The sequence below is a fragment of the Macaca nemestrina genome, chromosome 9 (genome assembly GCF_043159975.1).
Source record: "Macaca nemestrina isolate mMacNem1 chromosome 9, mMacNem.hap1, whole genome shotgun sequence".
Classification (NCBI taxonomy): domain Eukaryota; kingdom Metazoa; phylum Chordata; class Mammalia; order Primates; family Cercopithecidae; genus Macaca; species Macaca nemestrina.
This window is the reverse complement of record NC_092133.1, coordinates 85,151,406-85,175,291: the sequence shown is the minus strand read 5'-3', so window position 1 is coordinate 85,175,291 and position 23,886 is coordinate 85,151,406. Positions and strand designations below refer to the sequence as shown.

The 23,886-nt window shown below is 43.7% G+C and overlaps 1 protein-coding gene across 8 annotated transcripts in view; it reads left to right on the top strand.

Moving 5' to 3' along the window:
* Window positions 1-23,886, top strand: part of LOC105486664 (FERM and PDZ domain containing 2) — a 134,460-nt gene that overhangs the window by 77,336 nt on the left and 33,238 nt on the right. For all 8 annotated transcript variants that reach the window (XR_011607900.1, XM_071069932.1, XM_071069930.1 and 5 more), the window contains exons 15-20: window positions 4,070-4,226; window positions 12,493-12,709; window positions 18,090-18,190; window positions 19,739-19,831; window positions 20,508-20,615; window positions 20,708-20,824. Coding sequence is in view for 7 of the 8 variants with exons in the window: in XM_071069932.1 (XP_070926033.1) it covers window positions 4,070-4,226; window positions 12,493-12,709; window positions 18,090-18,190; window positions 19,739-19,831; window positions 20,508-20,615; window positions 20,708-20,824 (793 nt within the window). In the remaining variant the exon portion in view is untranslated. The remainder of the gene's footprint in view (window positions 1-4,069; window positions 4,227-12,492; window positions 12,710-18,089; window positions 18,191-19,738; window positions 19,832-20,507; window positions 20,616-20,707; window positions 20,825-23,886) is intronic.

The following is a 23,886-nucleotide window of genomic DNA, read 5'->3' as shown; positions in this document are numbered from 1 at the left end:
ATACATTGGTTTAACTTTTACAGGTATTTATTTCCCCCCCTACCAGGGGATTTCCTGATTAAATTAGTTGATTAATTTCTTGATTAAAACTGGGAAGTCATCAGGCTCTGAAGACAAACTTACTAGCTCAAAAAATACTTAATTAGGGTTTCCATTCTCTGATGATCATCCTCTTCCTTGGCATGAATAACTTATTTTTACAGAACAGTCATCAGATGAAGTAATGTCATCGGCAGCTTGCTGCAAACCAAGCATCTTACGCAGAAAATGACTTGAACTCTTTATGCTTCTGTAAGAACAAAATAGGGAATTCAGTGAATAATATGAAAATTTACTCAGGAAACTGGTCTTAGTTTTGCTTTTTAATACCTGAGGCCAAAATTCTTCAAACAATTACAGATCATTCATCTTGCCAGCCTGCACCAAAGCAGCAAAGGAAATAGAGAAAGATGACATTTCCAAAGAATATGATTCGTAGATGTGTTGGCATCCATGTGTGGTTTGATTGTTCAATCAAAAACCTGTTCCTTCTAGAACAATAAACCTATGCATGTTAGTAACTGTTCTTGGTTATCAACACTAGTTAAATCTCTGAAGAGAAATGCATAGAAACAGAAGCAGATACATGCTATGTAGGGCCCTCTCTATGAAAAAGAATACAAAGTTACAATAGATGGCATGAAAGAAATGTTTATTTAGAATGAGAAAAGAAATCACAAAAACTTTATGAATTTTTAAAAGCTGAACAAATCCTGCAGATATCACAAAAGCCAGCAAGTAATATTTTTATTAACTTCCTGACAATGTCTATAATACTTTTTTCCTTTCAAATTTTTAATGGCATACTCTGATTATTTTTCCGTATGATGAAACTTTTGTTATATAATTTTCTCTAGAGAGGATAGAAATGTAGTTTAGCTTTTCTTCTAGCATGGTGGATTGAAATGTTTTTATTAGTGAAATGATTAATAGGATGCATGAAACACGCAGCTTTGCACGAAACATTTTTGCTGTTTCTAGTGCTGCAACAGAGTTCTTTGCTGCAAATGCGTGAAACCTAACAAATTCTATTTCATGGGATTCCCATAAAAAATTCATATGATGTATTGATAATGCAGTATACACAATTATAGAGTATATCCATGATAGGGAAGCATTTCAATTGGATGAGTATTTTTGAGAACTAAATTATAGTTTTTCATTTCTGATGAGTGCAAAAACTTCTTGTAGATCAGCTACTGGCTCTGTACAGCTCATGCTTCCGTCGGGGGCTGGGTATTATAGAGCATGGTCAATTTCATCTGGCTGCTGGCCCTGCAACTTTCTGCTGAGATTTTAGGTGAGTTAGACAAATGGAAGGAGTATTCTGGGATGGCTAGCAATAAAGCAATTCTAGAAGAGCCTTCAAATCACCTAAATAAATCCAACTAAATCTAAACAAAGTGTATCCCCATCTCAACTTCTTAGAGAGTTCTGGTTCGTATCACCCAATACCACCTGGTGCGAAGGTAAGTGGCAAGGAGGGTGTGTCCGAGTAGAAAGAGTCAGTGGTCTTAACCAACTGGGGTGAAAACATCTTACTTTCTGCGTATTATAAGACCATGTGAATGCATTGCCAGGGCTCCTCCCAGGAGGTGAGGGCCCTGGAGCTTCAGTTTCATTAGCTTGATGGCAAATCTCCCCTGCCTAGAAAACTATTATTTGTATTTGATACAAAGATGTATCAAAACAAATAATCAAGCAGGTGAACAAATAGCAACAGAAAAAAAAAAAAAAAAAAAACTCCTAGGGATGAAAAACATTCAAAATGGTAAACTGATGCTTTGAAACCAGCATGTTACAGAGCACCTGCTATGAATTAGGTGTGTGCAAGAGTAATTGCGGTTTTCGCCATTACTTTTAACAGCGAAAACCGCGATTACTTTTGCACCAACCTAATATGTTTGTACTGCAACCACAGAAGTGTAAAGAAGGGATTTCATGCTGGTGCTGAAAACTCAGAGATTGGAGTTATACATCATCGTATACATCATTAGAGCAGCAGCTTGCCTATACGAAAGTTTGCGGATAAGAATTTTCCATTATATGATGTTATCAAAATGGTGATAAATAGAAATAAAATCCAAACCACTACAGTCAAGACTGTTTTCACCTTTATGTCAAGAAATAGGATCAACATTCCACTCTGGTGTTTGATACCTTGGAGCACTGGCATCTGAAAGGAGAGTTTTGCTGAGAGTTTATAAGCTGAAAGAAACTTTGGTGTGTGTGTTTGTTTGTATGTGTGTGTGTGAATGATCCTCCCTTCTCAGATTTGTTAAAAAATAGTTATTACATTTTAAAAAGTGATTTATTCTTGCAAGGCACAGTGGCTCATCCCTGTAATTCCAGCACTTTGAGAGGCTGAGGAGGATCACTTAAGCCTAGGAGTTCGAGACTAGCCTGGGCAACATAGTGATACCTCTGTCTCTACTTAAAAAATACACAAATTAGCTGGATGTGGTGGTGCCTGACTGTGATCCCAGCTACTTGGGAGGCTGAGGTGGGAGGATTGCTTGAACCCAGCACTTTAAGGTATCAGTGAGTTATGATTGTGTCGCTGCACTCCAGACTGGGTGACAGAGCGAGACCCTGTCTCAAAAGAAGAGTGACTTGTACATATAAAAAATGCTTAATATCTGGATAAACTTAATATAAAACTATCAGGATTGCATGAAAGACTATCAGTGTGTACTGACAAAGTGTTTGGATTTCAAGCAAATATTCAACTTTGAAAAAATGTGGATAAAATGATCTGTTGAGTACTAAAGAATTATTACGAGTAGTGGAGCAGCATTTATGAATGCTTGAGACAACACCTTATTTAAAGAAATACTAGTTATAGTACAGTTCAATTGGATTCAGAATCCATTCCTATTAGCACAAGGAGGCTTAGCACTATACTTGTCAGTAAAAGTAGAGTATATAGAGAATGAGCAACTTATCTAAAATTAAGTTAATGGTGAAAAGGAGTTTCTCAGAGAAAAAGCAATGAATATTTATCTGCCTTTTGTTGATATCTGACATGCGTGAATGGAATTTCTTGGAAATGGTAACTATCAGGAATTAAAAGAGATTAGCCTTAAAGAGGATCAGGGGTTTCTGGGAGCCCTTTCAAGCATAAGCCCTGTTTCTATAAAGTTATCTTTATAGGAGCAAGCTGAAAGTTCTTATTGAAATAGATAGAATACCCAGAATGAAGATTTTATTTGGAAGTTTTATATGAATTAATATTTAATACCACCTATATTTATATTTTGTTGTTCTTATCAGAATAATATATTGCAAAAATTTATATCTTTCTCATAAGGCTCTATACAGGTAGGCTCATATAGGTCATCTTCCCCAGTTTAGCCCAGTGAGCTGGACAAATACTATCACTTTGTTTGTGGGCCTTGAAGGTATAATGTGGGGAAGCATTTCTTTGTGGTGTGACCTCAATTCCTGTGGCATTTTGAGGACTCTTGCTTTTTTATTTTTCATCTGCAGAATAAAAAAAGTGATAGAATGTCTCTTATTCTGTAGTTGTGAAGACAAAATAAATTCATACTCATAAAGCATTTAGAACAGAATCTGCCACGTTATAGGCAGAAATATTATAACACACAGGTGTTTTTATCTTTTTCATAACCTGACTAGTTGAGATTTTGTCTACAACTTCTTGGAGTTTGTACAATAAAAGCAATGGGAGTACTTAGTGGCTTTTCATAATGCACACTGAGGGTTAGGTTCCGTCCTTGCTGAGGTCAACGTACCTGACCCACTTCATGTTCTCTTCACCCAGCATGCTCCTTGGAAAATAGTAATTGTTTGATAAACAATTTGATTGATGAATGAAGAAAAAACTAAAAAGAGGGATTTTCTTTACGACAAGAAGAATATCAGGCCATAGTCAGACAGCATCTGCCATGCACCCGTGGATGCCTGCTACATGATGTGGAACTGAGGGACCGAGCATTTTCTTGCAGTTGTGCATCACTGGAGAGTTGTGGATGATCAGTGTATTAAAGTCTGTGTTTGCTTCCTTCAGCAAAAAAAGTTCACCATCACAAGCAGTGTCACTGGGAAGAAGCACACGTTTGTCACAGATTCAGCCAAGACCAGTAAATACTTACTGGACCTCTGCTCAGCCCAGCATGGGTTTAATGCACAGATGGGTTCTGGGCAGCCTTCCCATGTTTTATTTGGTGAGTAGAAGCTATATTCCCCATATGCACTGTGACAGTTTTTATTTCATAAAATAATTTGTATAAATAGAAACAATTGATCTGAGTACCTCTAACAGAGTTGTAAATCTCTCTAATAATGACAGAAATACAATAAAAATGAAATATAGTTTTATTTTCTCATGTTGGCAAGCACTAAAATAAATAACACTGGGAGGGTAAATTAATATGATCTTTTCAGAGTGCAATTGGAAATATATATCAAAAGCCTTAAAAAGTGCATGTCCTGTTGGCCCCATAATTTTACTTGTAACTAGATATTTATCCTAAGATAATCAATATAGACATACCCAAAAGTTGCTGCCCATGGACGTCTACTAGGGTGTCGTTTATGACAGTGACCATTTGAAAGTAATCTAAGTATCCAAACATAGAAGACCAGATAAATAAACCAAGAACATCTATATAAGTCAGACAGTAAAATCAGTTTTTGGACACTGATGATACGTGAAACTACATGATATGGTGCTAAGTGAGGAAAAGGAAGTTATAAGACTGTATCTAGCTAGCACCGTCCAATGACACTTTCTTCAATGATGGAAATATCTGCATTGTTCAGTGTGGGAGTCACTAGCAATGCAGACATATCATTAACAAAAGTTTCTGGAAAAGGAATTTGAAGGAAAAAGACTTTATTCCCGTTACAGTCTGCAAACCCAGAAGGCACAACCTGGGTATAAAACAAAGGTGTGTTCTGGAGAACAAAGAGAGGGTTTGGCTTTTATAGAGAAAGTTCCCACCTAGGTTCCCAATCAAGTTCATTTATGCAAATGAAGGATTCAAACTTGCTTAGTTCAGATTGGTTGATGTGGTGCAGTTCTGACTAGCTGATGTAGCTGAGCTCTGATTTGAGGAGGCAGGTGAGCTCTGATTGGTTGGTTCAGGTGAGCTCTGAAAGTCCCAATGTTAAACAGAAGGGTGGGTATTCAGGGAACTCAGAGTACCTGTGTGACCTCTAATCAGCAAATGGCTGCTTGGCTCTGTTTTATTTATTTATTTATTTATTTATTTATTTATTTATTTATTTATATTTTTTAGCTTTTAGTTTTTATTTACTTATGAAACATAATACAATTTTGGACAAAAGGTAACAAATAAACATTGAAATTTCAATGGTTTAATACAGCAAAAGTTTGCTTCTCAGGTGCTTCTTAGTCTGGCTATTTTGCAGCTCTCCTCCAGTGACTTGGGGTCTTGGCTGCTTCCATGGAGAGCTCCATTATCTAGAACAATTACTCCAGAAAGGAAAGAGAGAGGTGTAAAATTGCACAAGATGTTTTAAGAGACAGACCCCAAAGTGACTCATATTCCTTTCATCTGCATTTCATTAACAGAACATAGTCACACGGCCCCCATGACCACTTCAAGAGGGGTTGGAAAGGGAGGAGTTCCTGTGTGCCCAGAAAGAGGAAGTAGTGTAATGATACACCATGGTCCTTGCCATAATGGCTGTAGCCATCTACTGTATCACCCTTAATTGAGAGTTTGGTATTAAATTCATAGCAGGACCAGATTACTGAAGAGGCAGAGTTTGTAATTTGTGTTTAGATTGGAATCCTTGCAAGGAAAAACACTAAAATGTTTCTGCAGTACACATAATCTAGAGATCAGGTGAACAGCATGGTGACCTGAATGCAGCACAGTTGAAGATTACCTACCAACAAGAATGACAAGGAATGTCCTATGAAATAGCCCTGGAAGCACCTGTACCAATCAGGAAGCTATTTGCTGCTGCTTAGCAATTACAGTGAGAAATGTAACTCATCACATTCTCCTACTTTTGGTTGCTTAGCAGATCTTTTGCTTACTGTGCTTCTAAATTCAAAAAATATAAATACCCTTGTTTTACCAGGACCATATCTTAAAAATTTAAGGTACCTAGTATGGTAGGATTTTTTTTGCCTGAACTTATTTTTTTCAGAAAAATTTCAACTTTTATTTTAGATGCAGGGGGTACTTGTGCAGATTTGTTACATGGGAATATTATGTGATGCTGAGAGGTTTGGAGTATGGATCCAGTCACCCTGGTAGTGAGCATAGAAGCTGATAGGTAGTTTTCTAACCCACCTCACCTTCCTCCACCCTCTATTAGTCCACAGTGTCTATTGTTCCCATATTTATGTCTATGTCTGATCAATGCTTAGCTCCTGCTTATAAGGAAGAACATGTGGTATTTGATTTTCTGTTCCTGCATTAATTTCCTTAGGAATTTGGCTTTCAGCTCGATCCATGTTGCTGGATACAAAACCAATGTACAAAAATCGGTAGCATCTCTATATACCAACAACATCTCAGGCTGAGAGTGAAATCAAGAACACAATCCCACTTAAACAATAGCCACAAAGAAAATGAAATACCCAGGAATACAGCTAACCAGGAAAGTTGAACAATCTCTACAAGGAGAACTACAAAACACTACTGAAAGAAATAAGAGATGACACAAATAAATGGAAAAACGTTCTATGCTTATGGATTGGAAGAATCAATATTGTAAAAATAGCCATACTGCCCAAAGCAATTTACAGATTCAGTGCTATTCCTATCAAACTACCAATGTCATTCTTCGCAGGATTAGAAAAAACTATTTTAAAATTCGTATGGGACCTAAAAAGAGCCTGAATAGCCAAGGCAATCTATTTTAAATTTGGGCCCAGTTAGCTGCTCAGAATCCATCTTGAGGGACTGGCTCTTTCAAGTTCACATTTGTTCACACTATTGGATACTTCAAAGGTGGCAACAAGAGCTGAGGGATTAAATTTTCAATGTTATTTAATTTTCGTCCATTTATATTTAAATTTAAACAACCACATGTGCCTACTGTATTGAATAGCACAGTTATAGATAGACACACCACACTAATTTGGTTAATATTAATGTATTTTAAGATAAGAACGAATACAGAAATGAACTACACCAAAATGTTACTTGTTATTACCTTTGGGAGTTAGGTATGCAGGCATGACTGTTTTCTCTGTGATACTTTTTTGATATTTATTAAACTTACAACAATGAACATGTATTATTGTTATAACTAAGAGTGAGACTATTGGTTAAAATGGGGCACACATCACATAAGACAAATTAATATTTATTGAGCATTTACGAAGTGCTATGGAGCTATTTACTATTGTTATTACTAACTTTTCTGGTGTTATGCTAAGTACTTACGCTAATTACCTCCCTTATGTTCATAATTTATTGTTTTCTCAAACTGCCCTGGTCAAGCAGCCCCAGGAGGCGTATACCAGCATTATGGGGAGGAGCAAACTGAGACTTGGAAAAGTTAAATAATGTGCTGGCTGCTTAGTGGTGGGCCTAGTCAAGGTTTGAACCTGTGGCTGTTGGGGCCCGGTGCCTGTACTACGGCCTTTTATGACCAGCCAGAACATGGAATTCAGTGCTAGAGAGACTTGGTTTTGCACACTGGCTTTACCACAGCTGCTGTCAATCTCTAAGCATTAGTTCTTCTTTGGTTACAAAAGGGAACAATATAATACAGTGGTTTACACCCTTCATGTTCAGAGCATGGTTTCTAGAGCTGCAGCATGCATGTCATCTGGGAGCTTGCAAAGGATGCAGAATTGCAGGCCCCACTCCAGACCTTCAGAATCTGAATCTGCCTTTTAAAAAGAACCCAAGTGATTTGAATGTACATATAAGCTTCAGAAACACTGATTTGGAATGTGGCCTGTGGAGTCCAGTAGACGGAGGGGAGTGCCACTTTCTAGCTGTGTGACTTTGGGCAGCTCACTTCCCCTTTCAGAGCTGGAGTGCCCTCATTGGCGCATACAGACCATCCTGTCGGTTTGTGTTGTGCTCCTGCGGGAAGGTGCGTGCGTGTAACATTTCCAGCTCAATGTCTGGTGTTTTGTGCTCAGTGCGAGAGTAGTAATGGTGGCTCCTGCTCATGGGGGTTTTGTTCAGTGCCAGCCAATTCATGTGGGAGCTGTGTCATTGGGCCCTGGGGCTGGCCCAGGAGTTGGGGTCAACTGGGAAACAAAATTGCTGAACTTTCAGATGCAGAACCAAACGCAGAAAATTATGGTAGCTTATTTTATTATTTGCAGCAGAACTAGATGAACATATAAACATTTCATTGAAACCACAGGCTGGTGGTTCCAGGATGTTTCCAGGGAGCTGGAGGTGACAAATGTAAATTAATTATATACCTGACTTACCTGCTATTGCTGAGAACAGCATGTGAAACACCATTGATATTGCTTTTATTGCCTGATTTCAGTGATTGTAAAATATTTATAAAGATTTCATGAGCTCACTTGTAAAATTAGTCCTTTCAGGCCTATTTGGCTTGTAATAGGCTGTTTTCTCAAACTGCACATTCTACTGTCTTAGGAGTTTTTAGGAATCTAACATTTATTTGCATTGAAAGGATGGGTTCAGACAAAGTTTCCTTGCCTTTTAAAATATTTCTTCATTTTAGAAACTCTCTCTGCAGACACCCTTTTCAGTGATTACATGCAGCTGAGAACTGGCCACCTCCAGCTGATGGTCCCACACATCCCTCAAGCTCGGAGCATCCGTAATTGATCCCTTCCTCTCACACGCCTCTCTTTGCCATGATATCTGTCTTGTTCAAATGGGTCCACCCAGCCTCCCTGCAGGAAACTGGGAGTGTCTGGGAGTCTCTTCCCACCCCACTTGTCACCAAAAACAGAGAGAGAGCAATGTCAAAGCTGGGGGAACCCAATACATGTCATATCCTTGAAATGGAGGCACGTCACATAATGGACTTGCTGCTGGTACTCATGTCCCGGATAATTGTCCTTCTCAGCCTTCAGAGTGACTTTTCAAAAGGACCAATCTGATCATTTTCTTCCATACTGAAAACTTGTTAATGGCTCTCTGCTGTCTGTAGGGACAAGCTCAAACTTCTTCTAGAATGGCATGCCAGACACTTCCCACTCTGCCCCCAGTCCTGCTGTATTCTTTGCCCTGACTCTTCCTCTCTGGCCTCTGGCTGTTTTTCATGCCAGCTTGCAGGCTGTTCAGCACACCAGGATGACTCAGCTTCCAGGGCCTTTGTGTCCAGCATACCCTCTGCCTACAGCGCATTCCCAACCCTTTCCTGGCTCAGACCACCAAGATAAGTCCGGTAACCTCCTCCTTGAAGGCTTTCCTGATTGACTGCCCCCAGGTGGCTCTTCCTAGGTGGATGGACCACTCCCTCTGCTGTGCAGACTTCTGTCTTCTCACCTGTATTATTCTGCCACTTTTATTTGTGGATATGTCTGCCTGTAGTCAGCAGTGGACTGGGAGTTCCACAAGAACAGCTCCAGCACAGAACAGAGGTGTGGTGTGTCAAATGGGAAGCAGTTAATACATGTTTTTTGATGAACAAATGGACGATTTGCGTGGAATTACAATCATTTACTGAACCATTCCCATTTTTGATATTTAGTTCACTTTTTGTTTTTAAGTATTATAAATAATATGATAAATATCATTTGAATAAATATTTTTCTGTATTTTATATCGTTTCTTTTAGTTAGATCTCAGAAGTATAATTGCTGGGCACCAGCAATGGGCATTTTTAAGACTATTGCTGTTTTCGCGAGTGCCATTCTCAAGCCCAGTATTGTCTTGCCTGTTTTGTTGCATCCTTGCTGGAATAGATATCATTGTGTTTATCTTTGTTCATTTGATAGCTAGAAGTGATTTCTCACTGTGGCTTTATTTTGCAGTCCTTTGATTTTTGAGCAGTTGAGCACTTTCCAAGTGCTTCTTAGTCACTCTTCTGTAAATTGTCTCAATAAGCATATTACTTTATAGTTATATTTGGTTCTGTGGGGAGAAAAGATAGATCACTTAGCTTTTACAAATGCATAATTTCAGGACTAAATAGGCGGGATCTGTCAGCCTTGCACAGTGGGGTCCATGGGCCTTTGCTCAGCTCTTCTCATGGGTGGCCTGGGGGCTGCAGGAATGGTCTTGGCCCTTCCCCAAGAAGGCGGCAAGACTGCAGATTTGCAGTGGGCTGCCCAGAATCTTGTCCTGGGTGTCTTTTCCTCGTGGCACTTGGCTCTGAGTATATCCTGTGCCCTTGTGACACTGTAACTGACTTGGACTTTGCCCTTGACATCCAGATGGATTCAGCCTTATTTCCCTAGTGCCACAATTATGCTACGAGTCACCCACAGCAGGGAATAGAAACTGTCCACTGTCCTCGGCTCGCTAGTGGCTTTGGGACATTCATGGCAATACTTCCTTCCGTTCTTGAAAGGCTGTCTGCTTTTGGCTCTACCACCTTCCAACAAATACCCCTCCACTGTTTGTCCACCCAGTTAGCCCCATGAAGCTGAGGCCTAGCGATGACACTGGCACTCACCGGCAGCCCTGCCAGCCCACAGCTGTAGGCTGAGTCCCTGATGCTGAGTGCTTGGCACCCAGGTTCTCATTTCCTGACCTCACTAAGCGGCCCCTCTCCTGCTAACTGAGCTTCCTCCTCAGGCTCCAGGCACTCTCCAGCATCTCACAGGCCCTTGAGCTCTCTCTCCCCTGCTGACTTCTGTGAGTCCCCTGCCTCTAAGGGATGGCTCCTTCCTGTAATCACAGTCTCTGAACAGTCTTGCTTCAAACCCGCTAAACCTCTCTGAGCTGAGACCTTGCCTTCACTCTCTGCCTAGAATATCCCCCCGTGTGTATTAATATCCATCATGATTAAGTCTAAGGTGACTGTCCCTTTGGGCCCTGGTGAACAGAAGGCTGGGCGTGTCTCAGATCAATCTCCCCTGCTGCTGTCATTGTCTTTGTGTCCTCAGCGTCCCCATTTTCCAGCGTGGACTGTGGAGTCTGCAGGTTTGAGTGTGAGTCTGCCCTACCGCTTACTGGCTTTGGGACCATGAGCAAATTATTAACAGTCTCTTAGCCCCAAGTTCCATGATCTATAAATTGTGTATAATAATATCTACCCCACAGGGTTATTGTGACGATTAAATGAGACAGTGCAGATAATGTGCTTCCCCCGATGCCTGGCACATAGTAAGCATTCAGCAAATATTAGTAGTTGGTGTTGACATTACTGCTGTTGTTGCCGTTTCTGAGCAAGCCCTAGCTCTGGAGTAAGATACTATGCAATTTGTGCAAAAGCTGCAGGTCACATTTAATTTACTTATATTCCTTCATTGCTTTTTGCCTACTGTATGTGAGTGATGTTACCATAATGCCTCATGCATGCAGAAAATTCTCAAAAAGTTTTTTTAAAAATGCTGGCTTTTTCAGTGAGCACAGCCCTGGCAAGGAACCAGACACCATTGTAGGGAAGAGAGGGGGGTCTGTTTGAAGAAATATATGCCCATGGATATCCTTGAAATGGAGGCACTTCACCAGGCTCTAGAAGTGCATGTGCACACACACATACACACACAGAGAAACCAGGAGCCATACCACTACCATGTGTCTGGCCATTCTTTCCTTCTTGGTTTTAGCAAGGCGCAGATGGTCAGAATGTAGTCATCATTTTCCTTTCTTAAAATACTAACTTGGCTTTATGTAAAGCCTCATTAACTTAAAAGCTCTATTTTTCAAATCCCAAATTTTTTTATGAACAATGTGAATAGGGAAGTGGGGAGTTAATCACATCCATTGTCTTAAGTTCAAGATTTCATCAAAGTTATTTATTAAACATTTCTGCATGAAAGGATAAAGGCAACGGTCAAAGCTGAGGGGACCCAACACATCTCATATTATATTCCAGGAAATAGGACCTTGTATTAAATATGATTACCAGGGCAAACTAAGCTGTGTAGAGATTAAAGGTTATACTCCACAGAGCAGAGCCTAATCTTGGGATCCCAGGGGATTTGGAGGAACATTTGTTATAAGAATGCTTGGGAGGACAGATCTGTAAAAGCAGAAAGCAGAAAGGGATGGGGCAGCTGATTTCACGGGAGGCTCTGCCAGAGCCCGACACACCCGCAAATGCTCTAGGGTTAGCACCCATTTAAACAGGCTCCTTGGCTCTGCGTCCTGTCAGTCGCAGCGGGGAGAGAGAGCATCTTGTCTCTTCCTTCTTCTGTTTCTGAGGTTTCTTTCATTAGCAAGTGCTAATTAGGAGAACTTGCATTCCCAGGGATAATCGCAGGAGACAAAATAGCAGCAGAAAAAGAAAGGAGGAGGAGAGCGGGGGCCCAGTGATATGTTACAACCACCACAGCAATGAATCCAGCATCATTCTTGTGTGTGTGTATGTCTATCTTTTTCTCCCCAGATTCAGACCATGATAAGTTTGTGCAAATGGCCAATTTGAGTCCTGCACACCAGGCCCAGTCTAAGCCTCTCATTTGGATTCAGAGATTGTCATGCTCAGAAAACGAGTTGTTTGCATCCAGGCTTCAGGACGCTGTAGGAAGCATGTTGAGTACATCACTGGATAACTTCAAAGTGGACGGCAGCAAGGAGGCTGGAGCAGAAGGCATCGGGCGCAGGTGGGTGTGACACATTTGTAGTCTGGGCCCAAACCACCATGTGCTCGATGCTCTGCAGTGATCTGTATTGAAGATTTTTTTTTTTTTTTTTTTTTTGAGACAGAGTTTCGTTCTTGTTGCCCAGGCTGGAGTACAGTGGGGTGATCTTGGCTCACCACAGCCTCAACCTTCCGGGTTCAAGCGATTCTCCTGCCTCAGCCTCCCAAGTAGCTGGGATTATAGGCATGCACTGCCACACCTGGCCAATTTTTGTATTTTTAGTAGAGACGGGGATTCTCCGTGTTGGTCAGGCTGGTCTCGAACTCCAGACCTCAGGTGATCTACCCTCCTCGGCCTCCCAAAGTGCTGGGATTACAGGCGTGAGCCACCACGGCCAGCCAAGAAATTGTTTAAAGGATGTTAGATGTCTGAGAAAAGTATATATTTATTGGGTAACTGTCAATCAATTCCACAGAGATTTACAGAAGGCCAGCTATGGGCTAAGTCTATGTTCAACACTCTAGGACAAACATCTCATTCCTCCTTCTATGATGCTCCCGTCTTTCGGTGAAGAAAGAACTACATGATAATATGAAATTGGAGAGGACAAATAAACAAGTTGCAATAAGCCTATTTGGCCTTATTATCAGCCAGGTGCTCTTCCGAGCATGCGTACACATCAACTAATTTAAATCTTATGACTCCGTTAAGTGTTTCTGTTGTCCTCATCACATCACAGAGAGAAAACCCAGGGGTTAGGATTTGAACACATGCAGCTGGCCTTAGAGTCCAACTCCTAACCTCTACACCATGCTACCTTTCCTATTGATGAGTTGCTTATCATTTAAATTTGTATGTAAAAATAATGGGCTTATAAATGCAACTTCACATGACAAAACAATGATTCATAAATTTAAAAATAGCCTAGGACTTGGATTACATTTACACTGCAATTTATAGAAATAGCACAGATTCCCAGGCAGCATATGACCAATGAAGGTTGCTGCAGGATCTGTTTTTTTGGGATGAGTTTTCCAGCTACTTCAGCAAGAAGGTATGGATGATTCATTTGAACTGAAAGTCTATGTGTGTATCTATAGCTATACCTATATCTACATCCATGACTATCATCTTAAAGTAATTCTTAGAAAATTATTGTCCCCAATTCTGTTGATGCAAATATAAATTGCTGTGCATCACAAACTAAATCAACAGTGGTAAAGCAAAATGGTTTCGAGCATCTATTGCTATGTAACAAACGACTGGATTAGAAATTTCACAATGAACTGGATTAGAAATTCAGGCAGGACTTAGTTGAGGGATTCTTCTGGGCTTCATGTGCTATTGACTGGGGTCCAGCAGATGTTGGAGTAGTCTAGAGGATGCAAGATGACTTTGTTCACAGCCTGATTCCTTGGATGGTTGAGAGGCAGTGCTCATGGAGCCCCTTTCTCTCCGTGAGTAGTCTCAACTCCTCTCCCTGTGGGATCTCCAGCAAGATTCTGCACGGCAGGAGGGCTCCAAGATCCCAAAAAGAAGCTGCCAGTTCTCTTCAAGTCTAGGCCTGAAGCTAGCCTGGTGTCACTGCTGCCATAATGTTGGTTAAAATAGTCACAGGTCAGCACAGATTCAAGGGGAGCAGAAATAGGCTCCAGTTCTTGATGTAGGAGTATCCAAGACCTTGTGGACATCTTTCATCTGTCACCCCAACTGATGGTACCTTATAGCACTTCATTGTTTAAAAGGCAGAAGAAGCCATGACTGACTCAAGGCCATCTTGAGGATGTGTTTCCCGCAAAGCATCCTTCCTGAGAATGGTGGCCCTTCCAGCGACTGGCCAGTGGTCATGCATAGTAGGGGCTTTTCAGTATTGCATGGTAGCTGGCCTTCTTGAGAGAAAGCTGAATTGGTGCCCTACATACAATTCGGTATAACTCTAATCTTGGTTTACAAATGCCAAATTTTCATGATCCTTAATAACTCACATCAGAAGTTACTGGTAATCCGTGGGTGAAAAGGGAAACCTAATTACTAGGCTTTTGAATTCTTGGAAGATTCCCCCAACCCCACCCCCAAGAAGCACAGCTTGAGACACTGGTTTGGGTGTGGGTATGTTTTTGTGGAGCTGATGCCAAGAAGGAGTGAGCGAGAGAGTGAGTTAAGGAAGCAGGCAAAGTGTGGTCACAACGGTGGGGGTCACCAGGTAGCTGTTGAGGGCAACCAGGGCTCAGCTCCACAGAGGTGTGCAGAGGCCTCCTAGAACTGCAGGACAGGAGGCAAACACAGTATACTGGCTCCTACTTCCCTTTGGTCGAAGGATGGGAGGCCTGGACTCTCCCATGCTTTTGGGTAAGGTAGGAATAGTGGGGGTGGAGGAGATGGCCCCCAAGATGGACAAGAATCTCTAGAGCAGAAAGAGGGCCACACCTCAGCCAGTATGCTGTCAGCTCAGCTGAGCCTGAGCTCTCATGGAACTGCCCCTCACCACGGCAGTCGAAGTCTGAGGTGGGCCAAAGGCCATGACAGTGATGCAGATGAGATGTTTAGCGTTTCTGTCATGGTACAGAGGCCACTCTGCCGAGGGCCCCTTCTGACAGGGTTCTGGATCAAGCCCTGCATCATGGAAGTCCTTCGCCAACACCTGCTCTACGGTCTAGTGCTGTGTGACCTCAAGGAAGTTATTTAACACCCCAGACCTCAGTTTCCTCATTCGTCCAGTGGTAGTAATAGTCATCCCTCCCCACTGGGTGGCTGTGGGAATTAAGTCATGTTTTAAAAGCTGAATATGGGCTGGGTCTGTGGTGACTGCCCTGATGCTGGTCTCAAACACAGCGTTAGGCTCCATGAACAGTGCAGCAATTTCCAAGCAAGGGCACCAGGGAGGGCTGCTTGGGGGATGTGACATCAGGTCTTGACTGATGAGTAGGATCTGGGCACCATGAGAAGAAGAGGAGGAACACCATGAGCAAGGGCCTCCTTAGTCTTACTAGAAAAAAATGGATTGAGCACCTACTATGTGCCAGCTCTGGGTCAGGTGTGGAGGACTCGGTGGTGAGCAGGGCAGATGTGGTCCCCGCCTCATGAGCTCACAGGCCAGCAGATAGGTGGCCCACGTGGGGTCTGTGTAGAAAGGTGCGGGCCATGCCGCTGGCCTGAGCCTGGGCATGTGAACACAGGAGGGAAGGCTGACACGTGGAGGCAGGACCCCATCGCCAGTGGCATTCCTGAGCAGTTGTTTACACAGCACCTCTTGGAACAGAGGTGCCAGTGGCTGCCTGCCCTGAGGTACAGCTCCTGCCTGACCTCCCACTCCTGGGAGGTGGCCTCTGACTTCACATCACTGCTTTTCTGAAGCCTTTCCCCACTGCCTCAGGCAAAGGTGTGCCTCCTCCACATCCCTGGCTCCAGTTAGGGCAGTACCCTCTGTCCCGTCCACCCTGACACCCACACTCTTGTGTCTGTGCTGTTAAACATGGAGCTTCTCAAGAACAGCAATGTGCCCTGTGTATCCTTAGCTCTGAGGCTGGCAGGGAAAGCTTTCAGTAAATGGGTTTTTTTAAAGTTTGCATTTAAAATGTGTTTAAATTGTGGTAAAAAATACACATAATATAACACCTACCATCCTAACCATTTGTCAGTTCAGTAGCATGCAGTCCACTCACGATGTTGTGCTACCATCACCGAAGTCCATCCCCAGAGTTTTGTCTGTCTTCCCAAATTGAAACTGCACCCATTCGACACAACTCCCATTCCACCCACCTCAGCCCGTGGCCGCTGCCGTGCTCCTTCTGGTCTGTGAATGTGACTGCTCCAGGCTCCTCAGATGAGTGGAATCATTCACATTTCATCCTTTTGTGGCTGGCAGTGACTGGCTTTTAAGCAGTAGAGGGTTGCATGTGTGGCCCAGATCACATGAGTCATAAAAACCCAGGCCCAGAAAAGCTCTTCCTTTTCCCTAAAGGCCACCTGAAGCCCCCCTCAGCCTCATGGCCTCTCTCAGCTCCTCCCAGACTGTGGGGATTTCTCCATCCATTGAGCACACGAACACCCTGTCGCTGCCTCTCCCTGGGCTCCTTGGTTGGCTCTAGGAGGCATGAAAGTCATCCCCCCTGCATCCCACAGCAGGCTGGGGACTCCCAGAGGACAGGGCCCATGCCTGACTCACCCTTTACCCTCAGTGTTTTGGAGCCCAGGCCTGACACCTGGGGTTCTGTCACTGTGGGTCTATCGCGCTGCAAGGGAAGCACAAACACGAGCCAAGTCAGAGTGAGGCCTCATCCGTTGCCAGCCTCCAAAGCTACTCTGTGCTGCACCTCGCTGTGAGGCTGGACTTCTCCTCCCCCCACTACCCCGTTCTTCCCTTTCCAGCTGCAGCCTCTTTGCACAGTACCAAGCTCCCTGCAGAGAGCCCTGGTGTCACAGCTCCAAAGGTACAGGGGGAGGGTCCACGGGAAACTGTCCATGTCAGCATCCCCTGCTACATAGTCCAGCTGCTTGAAGCTGTGAGATGGCTGTGGGGCTCTGAGGGGTGGGGTCAGTCTGGGTAACCAGGGAAGCTGAATCTGCTCGGATGTTCGGCCACCCAGGAGGCCCAGAGCTGGCTTTTTCCAGGGCTCTGAGACACACAGCTTTACATCAATTGTTCCCTCTCACTCTAGGCATTGCTCACCTCTAAATGTAGCTTATCTCTGTGCAGAACTGACCCCAGGGCTGGGGCAACATCTCCCTTGACTCGTTATTCTGCTAGGCTCTAATACATTATTTACTAGCATGCGGCACATTCCATCAGGGCCAACTGAATGCCTACGTGAATGCTTCTTGTTCACAGCATGGTATGATCAGGCGGCACCCAACACAAGCATGTACAATGATCAAGCGGGTCAGTGACCCTGTGCAGCCCTCAGTCACATGGTAGATGGGGTGTGGAGGGCGCCTGGTCTGGCTGAAGGCCTTCAGCTGAAAACAGGAGCAAATGACAAAACATCAGTATCCACTAAGAGGGCTGGTGTTTGATGCTTACTATCTCATTTCAGTTCCATTAGAAGCCTGGGAAGTAGGAATATTATTCTTATTTTATGGTTGAATAAATGGAGGTTTGCAGGGCCACATATCTTGCACATAGTAGGAAGCTCATATGAAGCCGAGTGACCTCAGTGTCCCCTCTGAGACATAAAGATCCTAGAGCCATTTTTCCCAGTGCCCTCCTAATAACTAGATCAACCCTTGACGGGGTCCCTTTGAGGAGCTGCTGGATGACTGGACACAAGGCTGCCCTCCCTGGGCCACCATCCATACTCAGAAATCCCAAGAAATTGCTTCCTCCTTGAGCCACCTTATCTAACCTCACTGTCCTTCCCCGTGGGCGGCCACCTTATCTAACCTCATTGTCTTTTCCCGGCAGCCCCTGCACTGGCCGGGAGCAGCTGAAGAGTGCCTGTGTGATCCAGAAGCCAATGACCTGGGACTCTCTCTCTGGGCCACCTGTTCAGAGCGTGCATGCAGGTATGCGCCAGGCCGCGGCCAGGTCTCGGGTAGAGGAACCCCTACGCAGGAAGCTTGCTTTGAGTCTTTTACCACCACTTCATTTTGCTTCCCACACAATGTTTGTAATCTTTTTGTTTTTTGAATTGTTTTCTTTTTAAACTACCTGTGGTTGGGAAGAGACATTTAGCTTTGGCTGGGTATGTGGATCTGAAGTGTGTTAGCTCTGGCGAAGACAATCCCAACACTCTCATCCAGAAGGAAGGATACCTCCTATGGAGGGTGTGTTCAGAAAAAGGCACCATTCACTGTAGATATGCTTCTTTATGCAGGCCAGAACACCCATGTTTCCTAGTATTCACCAGAAAACATACACAGAGTAGACGGCAGTCCCTTCTGCCATGCATCCTCCTGGCCAGTTCCCCGTTGAATGTAAGGACAAAGAGATCCGACACTTGGAAAAATATCTCTACTCAGTGAGCATTAAACCTGGGGATTGGATCAGTGTATTAGTCTGTTTTCATGCTGCTGATAAAGACATACCCAAGACTGGGAAGAAAAAGAGGTTTAATTGGACTTACAGTTCCACACGGCTGGGGAGGCCTCAGAGTCATGGTGGGAGGCAAAAGGCACTTCTTACATGATGGCAGCAAGAGAAAAATGAGGAAGAAACAGAAGTGGAAACCCCTGATAAACCCATAAGATCTTGTGAGACTTATTCATTATCACGAGAATAGCATGGGGAGACCAGCCTCCATGATTCAATTACTTCCCCCGGGTCCCTCCCACAACATGTGGGAATTCTGGGAGATACAATTCAAGCTGAGATTTGGGTGGGGACATAGCCAAACCATATCAATCAGGAAAACTGCCAGGCAACTCTTTACCAGTAACCGTCTGCCAATTGCTGCCAAGGTCCCTGGGGGAGGGAGAGACGCGGAAGGATTGCAGTGGTGGGTCACTGTTTGGGGATTGTCCCAAGTACGCTGTGGCACACATTGAAGTGCCCCACCCCAGGACTCCAGCTCTCCAGGAACAGCTTCGGGGCTCTGTCTGGGGCTCCTCCATGATCCAAGCCAGGGGAAGACCACAGGTCACACAGGCTGGGCTGCTGGCACCTTGTCACCCCTGGTTATTTGAGGCCTGGGATGGGAAGGCTTTGCTGTCTCATCTCTGTTTTAGCTTTTGTTTTTGTTTTCACTCTCAGCAAGTATTAATACATCTCTGCTCATCCTCTGTCTTGTCCCAAAACCAATGCGGAACAAAATAGCTACAATAAGTCATACAGAAAACACGCACCATAGCCCATACTGTTCTTGCCCCTGCTCTTTAAGCTGGAACTTGAGCAACACTGAGTGACACTCCAGAGAGGCTTATGCGAGTGTGTGTTCAGGCGTCCATTCCCAGCACTGCTGGAAGATAAAATATGAGCTACTTTTGTTTTCAGGAATGTGTGCATGTGAATGTGCATGCACGTGTGTGTGTGTGAAATGCTGTTTACTCCTTTTGTATTAGCTCCCAAATAATTTTGGGGAAAAGCACAGTGTGGTGCTCTGATTCTACCTCTAGGGTCACAGAATAATAGGAGGAAGAGCTTTACAGCTGAACCAGGCCGAGAAATCGTGCGTGTGACACTGAAACGCGACCCACATCGTGGTTTTGGTAAGAGGGTTCCCTGCAGGTGAGGCCCAGTCTCTACCGCTGGGCAAAGTGGGGAGGTGGGTGCTGTTTTCCCTTTCAACTTGTCTACTCCCCTTTCCTATCCCTCCTCTCCCAGTTTGCCTTTTCTAGTAATCACTTCTGCTTTTTTCTCCCTTTAATTGTTCCTAAAGAGCAATGGGACTTTTGTTTCAAAGTTTTTCTTTTAGGCCTGATACATTTTTGCAGTGCATCTAAGTACAATGCAGAAAAAGATTTTTTCCCCTACATTTTTTCCCCATGTAGCAACCTTCTTCTAGTCAGCCATGGGGAAAAAGAGTCAATTTATCTCACCTCTTACTAGTAACCACTTTCTAAGACCCTAAAAACTGTATAAGAAACAAGGTACGGAAACAAGGTACTTGATTAAAAATCATTTCTTTACTGAAGCAAAATCCAGTGCCTATTGGTGGTTTGTGCTCCTAGCTTTAGCTGTGCTTACTAATGGGGAATAATCCACCTTTCTCCAAGTATCATGGCAGAGTAGAAAGGATCCTCTATTTGAGGATCAGAAGACCTGACTGTAACCATTAGCTAATGCCACTTGGTAGCTGTGTGATATCAGGGAAATGACCTAACCTCTCTGAACAGCAAAATCACTAAGTATCATCTTATCATGGACTGTCATCTTGGATTACAGGTTTTGTCATTAATGAGGGAGAGTATGCAGGCCAAGCTGACCCTGGCATTTTTATATCTTCTATTATACCTGGAGGACCAGCAGAAAAAGCAAAAATGATCAAACCAGGTACATCTTTTTAAATCACTAGAGATACTGTTTTAAGAAATCACTCTTTTTTATTTCCTTGGAAGGATTATTTAGATGTATTATTTTTCCAGGAGGGCAGATACTAGCCCTGAATCACATCAGTCTGGAGGGCTTCACATTCAACATGGCTGTTAGGATGATCCAGAATTCCCCTGACAACATAGAGTTAATTATTTCTCAGTCAAAAGGTATGTTTTAACCTGCTCTTGGGAGCTGAAGAGCCTCCCCTGTTTTCAGGAGTACATGATTACTATGAGGTACTAGACCTTGAAGTCCACGTAGGTCTTCTGTATTGCTTTCCTCGTGGTATTGGCTTGCAAAGAAGCAGTGTAGTGGCACGAATTAATAAGCTTTTCAATTTCAGGGGCAGGATGGGCGTTACCACTGCTTGTGTTGCTGAAAGGGAGTAACCTACTCTAATTCTTTGTTAGACACGGCTGGATACAACCAGTCTTTTTTTTCCGTCAACTCTCCTTGCATGGCAGGGAGGACCTTTTTCTTGCCACCCAAAGTCCTTGTTGATAGGGACTGCACCAGGATTTCTGTAGTTTGGGTTTAGGTATAGCAATCAGCTGGGGAGGAGACAGGAACTGTTCTTTGTTAAACTTTTGTTTTGGGTTTAGGGCTACCTGTGTAGGTTTGTTATTACAGGCAAACTAGTGTCACAGGGGTTGATGTACAGACCTTTTCATCACCCAGGTGCTCAGCAGAGTGCCCGATAGTTATTTTTCCTGACCCGCTCTCTCCTCCCACCCTCCTCCCTCAAGTAGGCCCCGGTGTCTGTTGTTCCCCTCTTTGTGACCATGGGTTCTCATTATTCAGCTCCCACTTATAAGTGAGAAAATGTGGTATTTGATTTTCCTTTTTTTTTGAGATGGGGTCTCACTCTCTCGCCCAGGCTGGAGTGCAATGGCATGATCTCTGCAGCCTCCACCTCCCGGGTTCAAGCAATTCTCCTGCCTCAGCCTCCTGAGTAGCTGGGATTACAGGCATGCGCTGCCACACCCAGCTAATTTTTGTAGTTTTTAGTACAGACGGGGTTTCACTATGTTGGCCAGACTGGCCTTAAACTCCTGAACTCAAGTGATCCACCCGCCTCAGCCTCCCAAAGTGCTGGGATTACAGGCGTGAGCCACCACGCCTGGCCCGGTATTTGGTTTTCTGTTCCTGTGTTAGTTTGCTGAGGATAACGGGAACTTTTCTTTCTTTCTTTTTTTTTTTTTTTTGAGATAGAGTTTCACTCTTGTTGCCCAGGCTGGAGTGCAATGGTGTGATCTCCACTCACTGTAACCTCCACCTCCTGGGTTCAAGCAATTCTGCCTCAGTCTCCCAAGTAGCTGAGATTATAGGCATGCACCGCCACGCCCAGCATATTTTGTATTTTTAGTAGAGATGGGGTTTCTCCATGTTGGTCAGGCTGGTCTTGAACTTCTGACCTCAGGTGATCTGCCCGCCTCTGCCTCCCAAAGTGCTGGAATTACAGGCATGAGCCACTGCACCTGGCCTGTTCTTAAAGCTGAATTTTCATGGCAAGCTCACTCTTCTTACTTGATGTGCGTGTTCATGATCAACCTAAAGAGTAAAGTACTTTTTAATGATGTTATTCTTCATCCTTTAGATAAGAATGAGAGAGCAACAACTGCCTATATCAAAGGAAAATACTATTGTTTTTGTTGGGAGCAAGCTTGAGGAGCCTGGAGGAAGTAATGGGAGGAGGCTAACATCCCTTCTCCCTAGTTTCCTGAGACCACTGCTGCTTTTGGTTGGGTGATCCTGTAAATTACCAGCAGACTGCCTACAAATTCAGGCTCACACTTGCTTCTTCACACTTCAGGGGTGTCGTACAGTTTTCCTTTGTATACAGGAGGACTTCCTGTCACACCAGCCTGCATTTTCTAGGTCCTAAATGCAGGCACTACATTTGCCTTGCCTTCTGAACACTGTGTACGCTCTCACTCTTGTATATGTACACAGTGCCATGCAGCTCCCCCGTCCAGAAGCTATGGATGGTGGAAGGTGGCCGTGCTGGGGTCTCAGCCCCACACCCTTCATCCCGGGGTTGAAGCCTCCCAGGGGCTGGCCTCAGCACGTCCCCAATGCCAGTCTCAGGCTTGTTGTCTTTGTTGGATTTCCCAGCACCACTGCTCTCCTTTCTGCAGTGGTTCAGCAATCCCTTTGTTTTCTTCCACATCCTCCACTGACAGGAGCAATCAAACCATCCCATGTGTCATCAGGAAACACAATGCAGGTGACCGAATCACAATTCAGCATAGTCCAAGGATGGCCTGCTGTGGTGGAGGTTGTCAAAAAGCGGTACTCGAGGTCTGCTATTCTCAAACCGCAACCTCACATTAAAATTCCAGACAATGAGTTTCCCACAATGGCTGGGAATAAAATGTCTTTTCACTGTGGTGCCCCAGCTACCTTTTGACAATGCTGCCTTCATCATGGTGGGGTTTCCTCATACAGCTGGGCCACTGCCAGAGGAAGACGTTTCCTTGGTGATGCTGGCTGGGTCTCCGTGGCAGAGACTTGACCACTGTATCTTTCTTCTATCTGGTTAGGCTGCTGTTAAGGCACCTGGGCTAGATGGGAGATCGGGATCAGACAGATAAAATGTCCATCATGAGCCTCTGTCATGGCCTACAGTAAATTGAGTTTTAGTTACCAAAGAAGGTCTCCCAGCTCATATGTCTACTAGGCAGGACACCAGCTGCAGCATGGCTTGACTTTTCAATTCAATCGTAAGTCCCATCCTCACCTCTCATGGAGGATGTGGAAGATAATGAGCCGATGCTTATGATACTGCCAGAAGGACAACGATGACAGAATCTGTGAATGAAATGGCCAGAAATGCAGCATTATGAAACAGTGGCCCAGCCACTCCCTGCTGGATACCTTTAGATTTGAATAACTTCAAATCAAATTCATTAAATCAAATTTATTCAAATTGAATTCATTCAGCATGTGAGTTTGGGCACTTCCCTGAGTGTTAATGAGTCTGTATCAAAAGTAGTAAATCTACTTGTATCCAGGTCTAAAGAAAATCTGACTATTATTCATTCCTCCCACATGTATTTGTTGAGCAGCTAATAATAACATATTAACAGTAGATACATTTATTGAGGCTCTACCATGTACTAAGCTGTGTGTGTCTGTGTGTGTGTGTGAGAGAGAGAGAGCCATATATATACATATGAGGAAATATATATTCTTTCATATATACATATATATTTTTATCTTTACATAT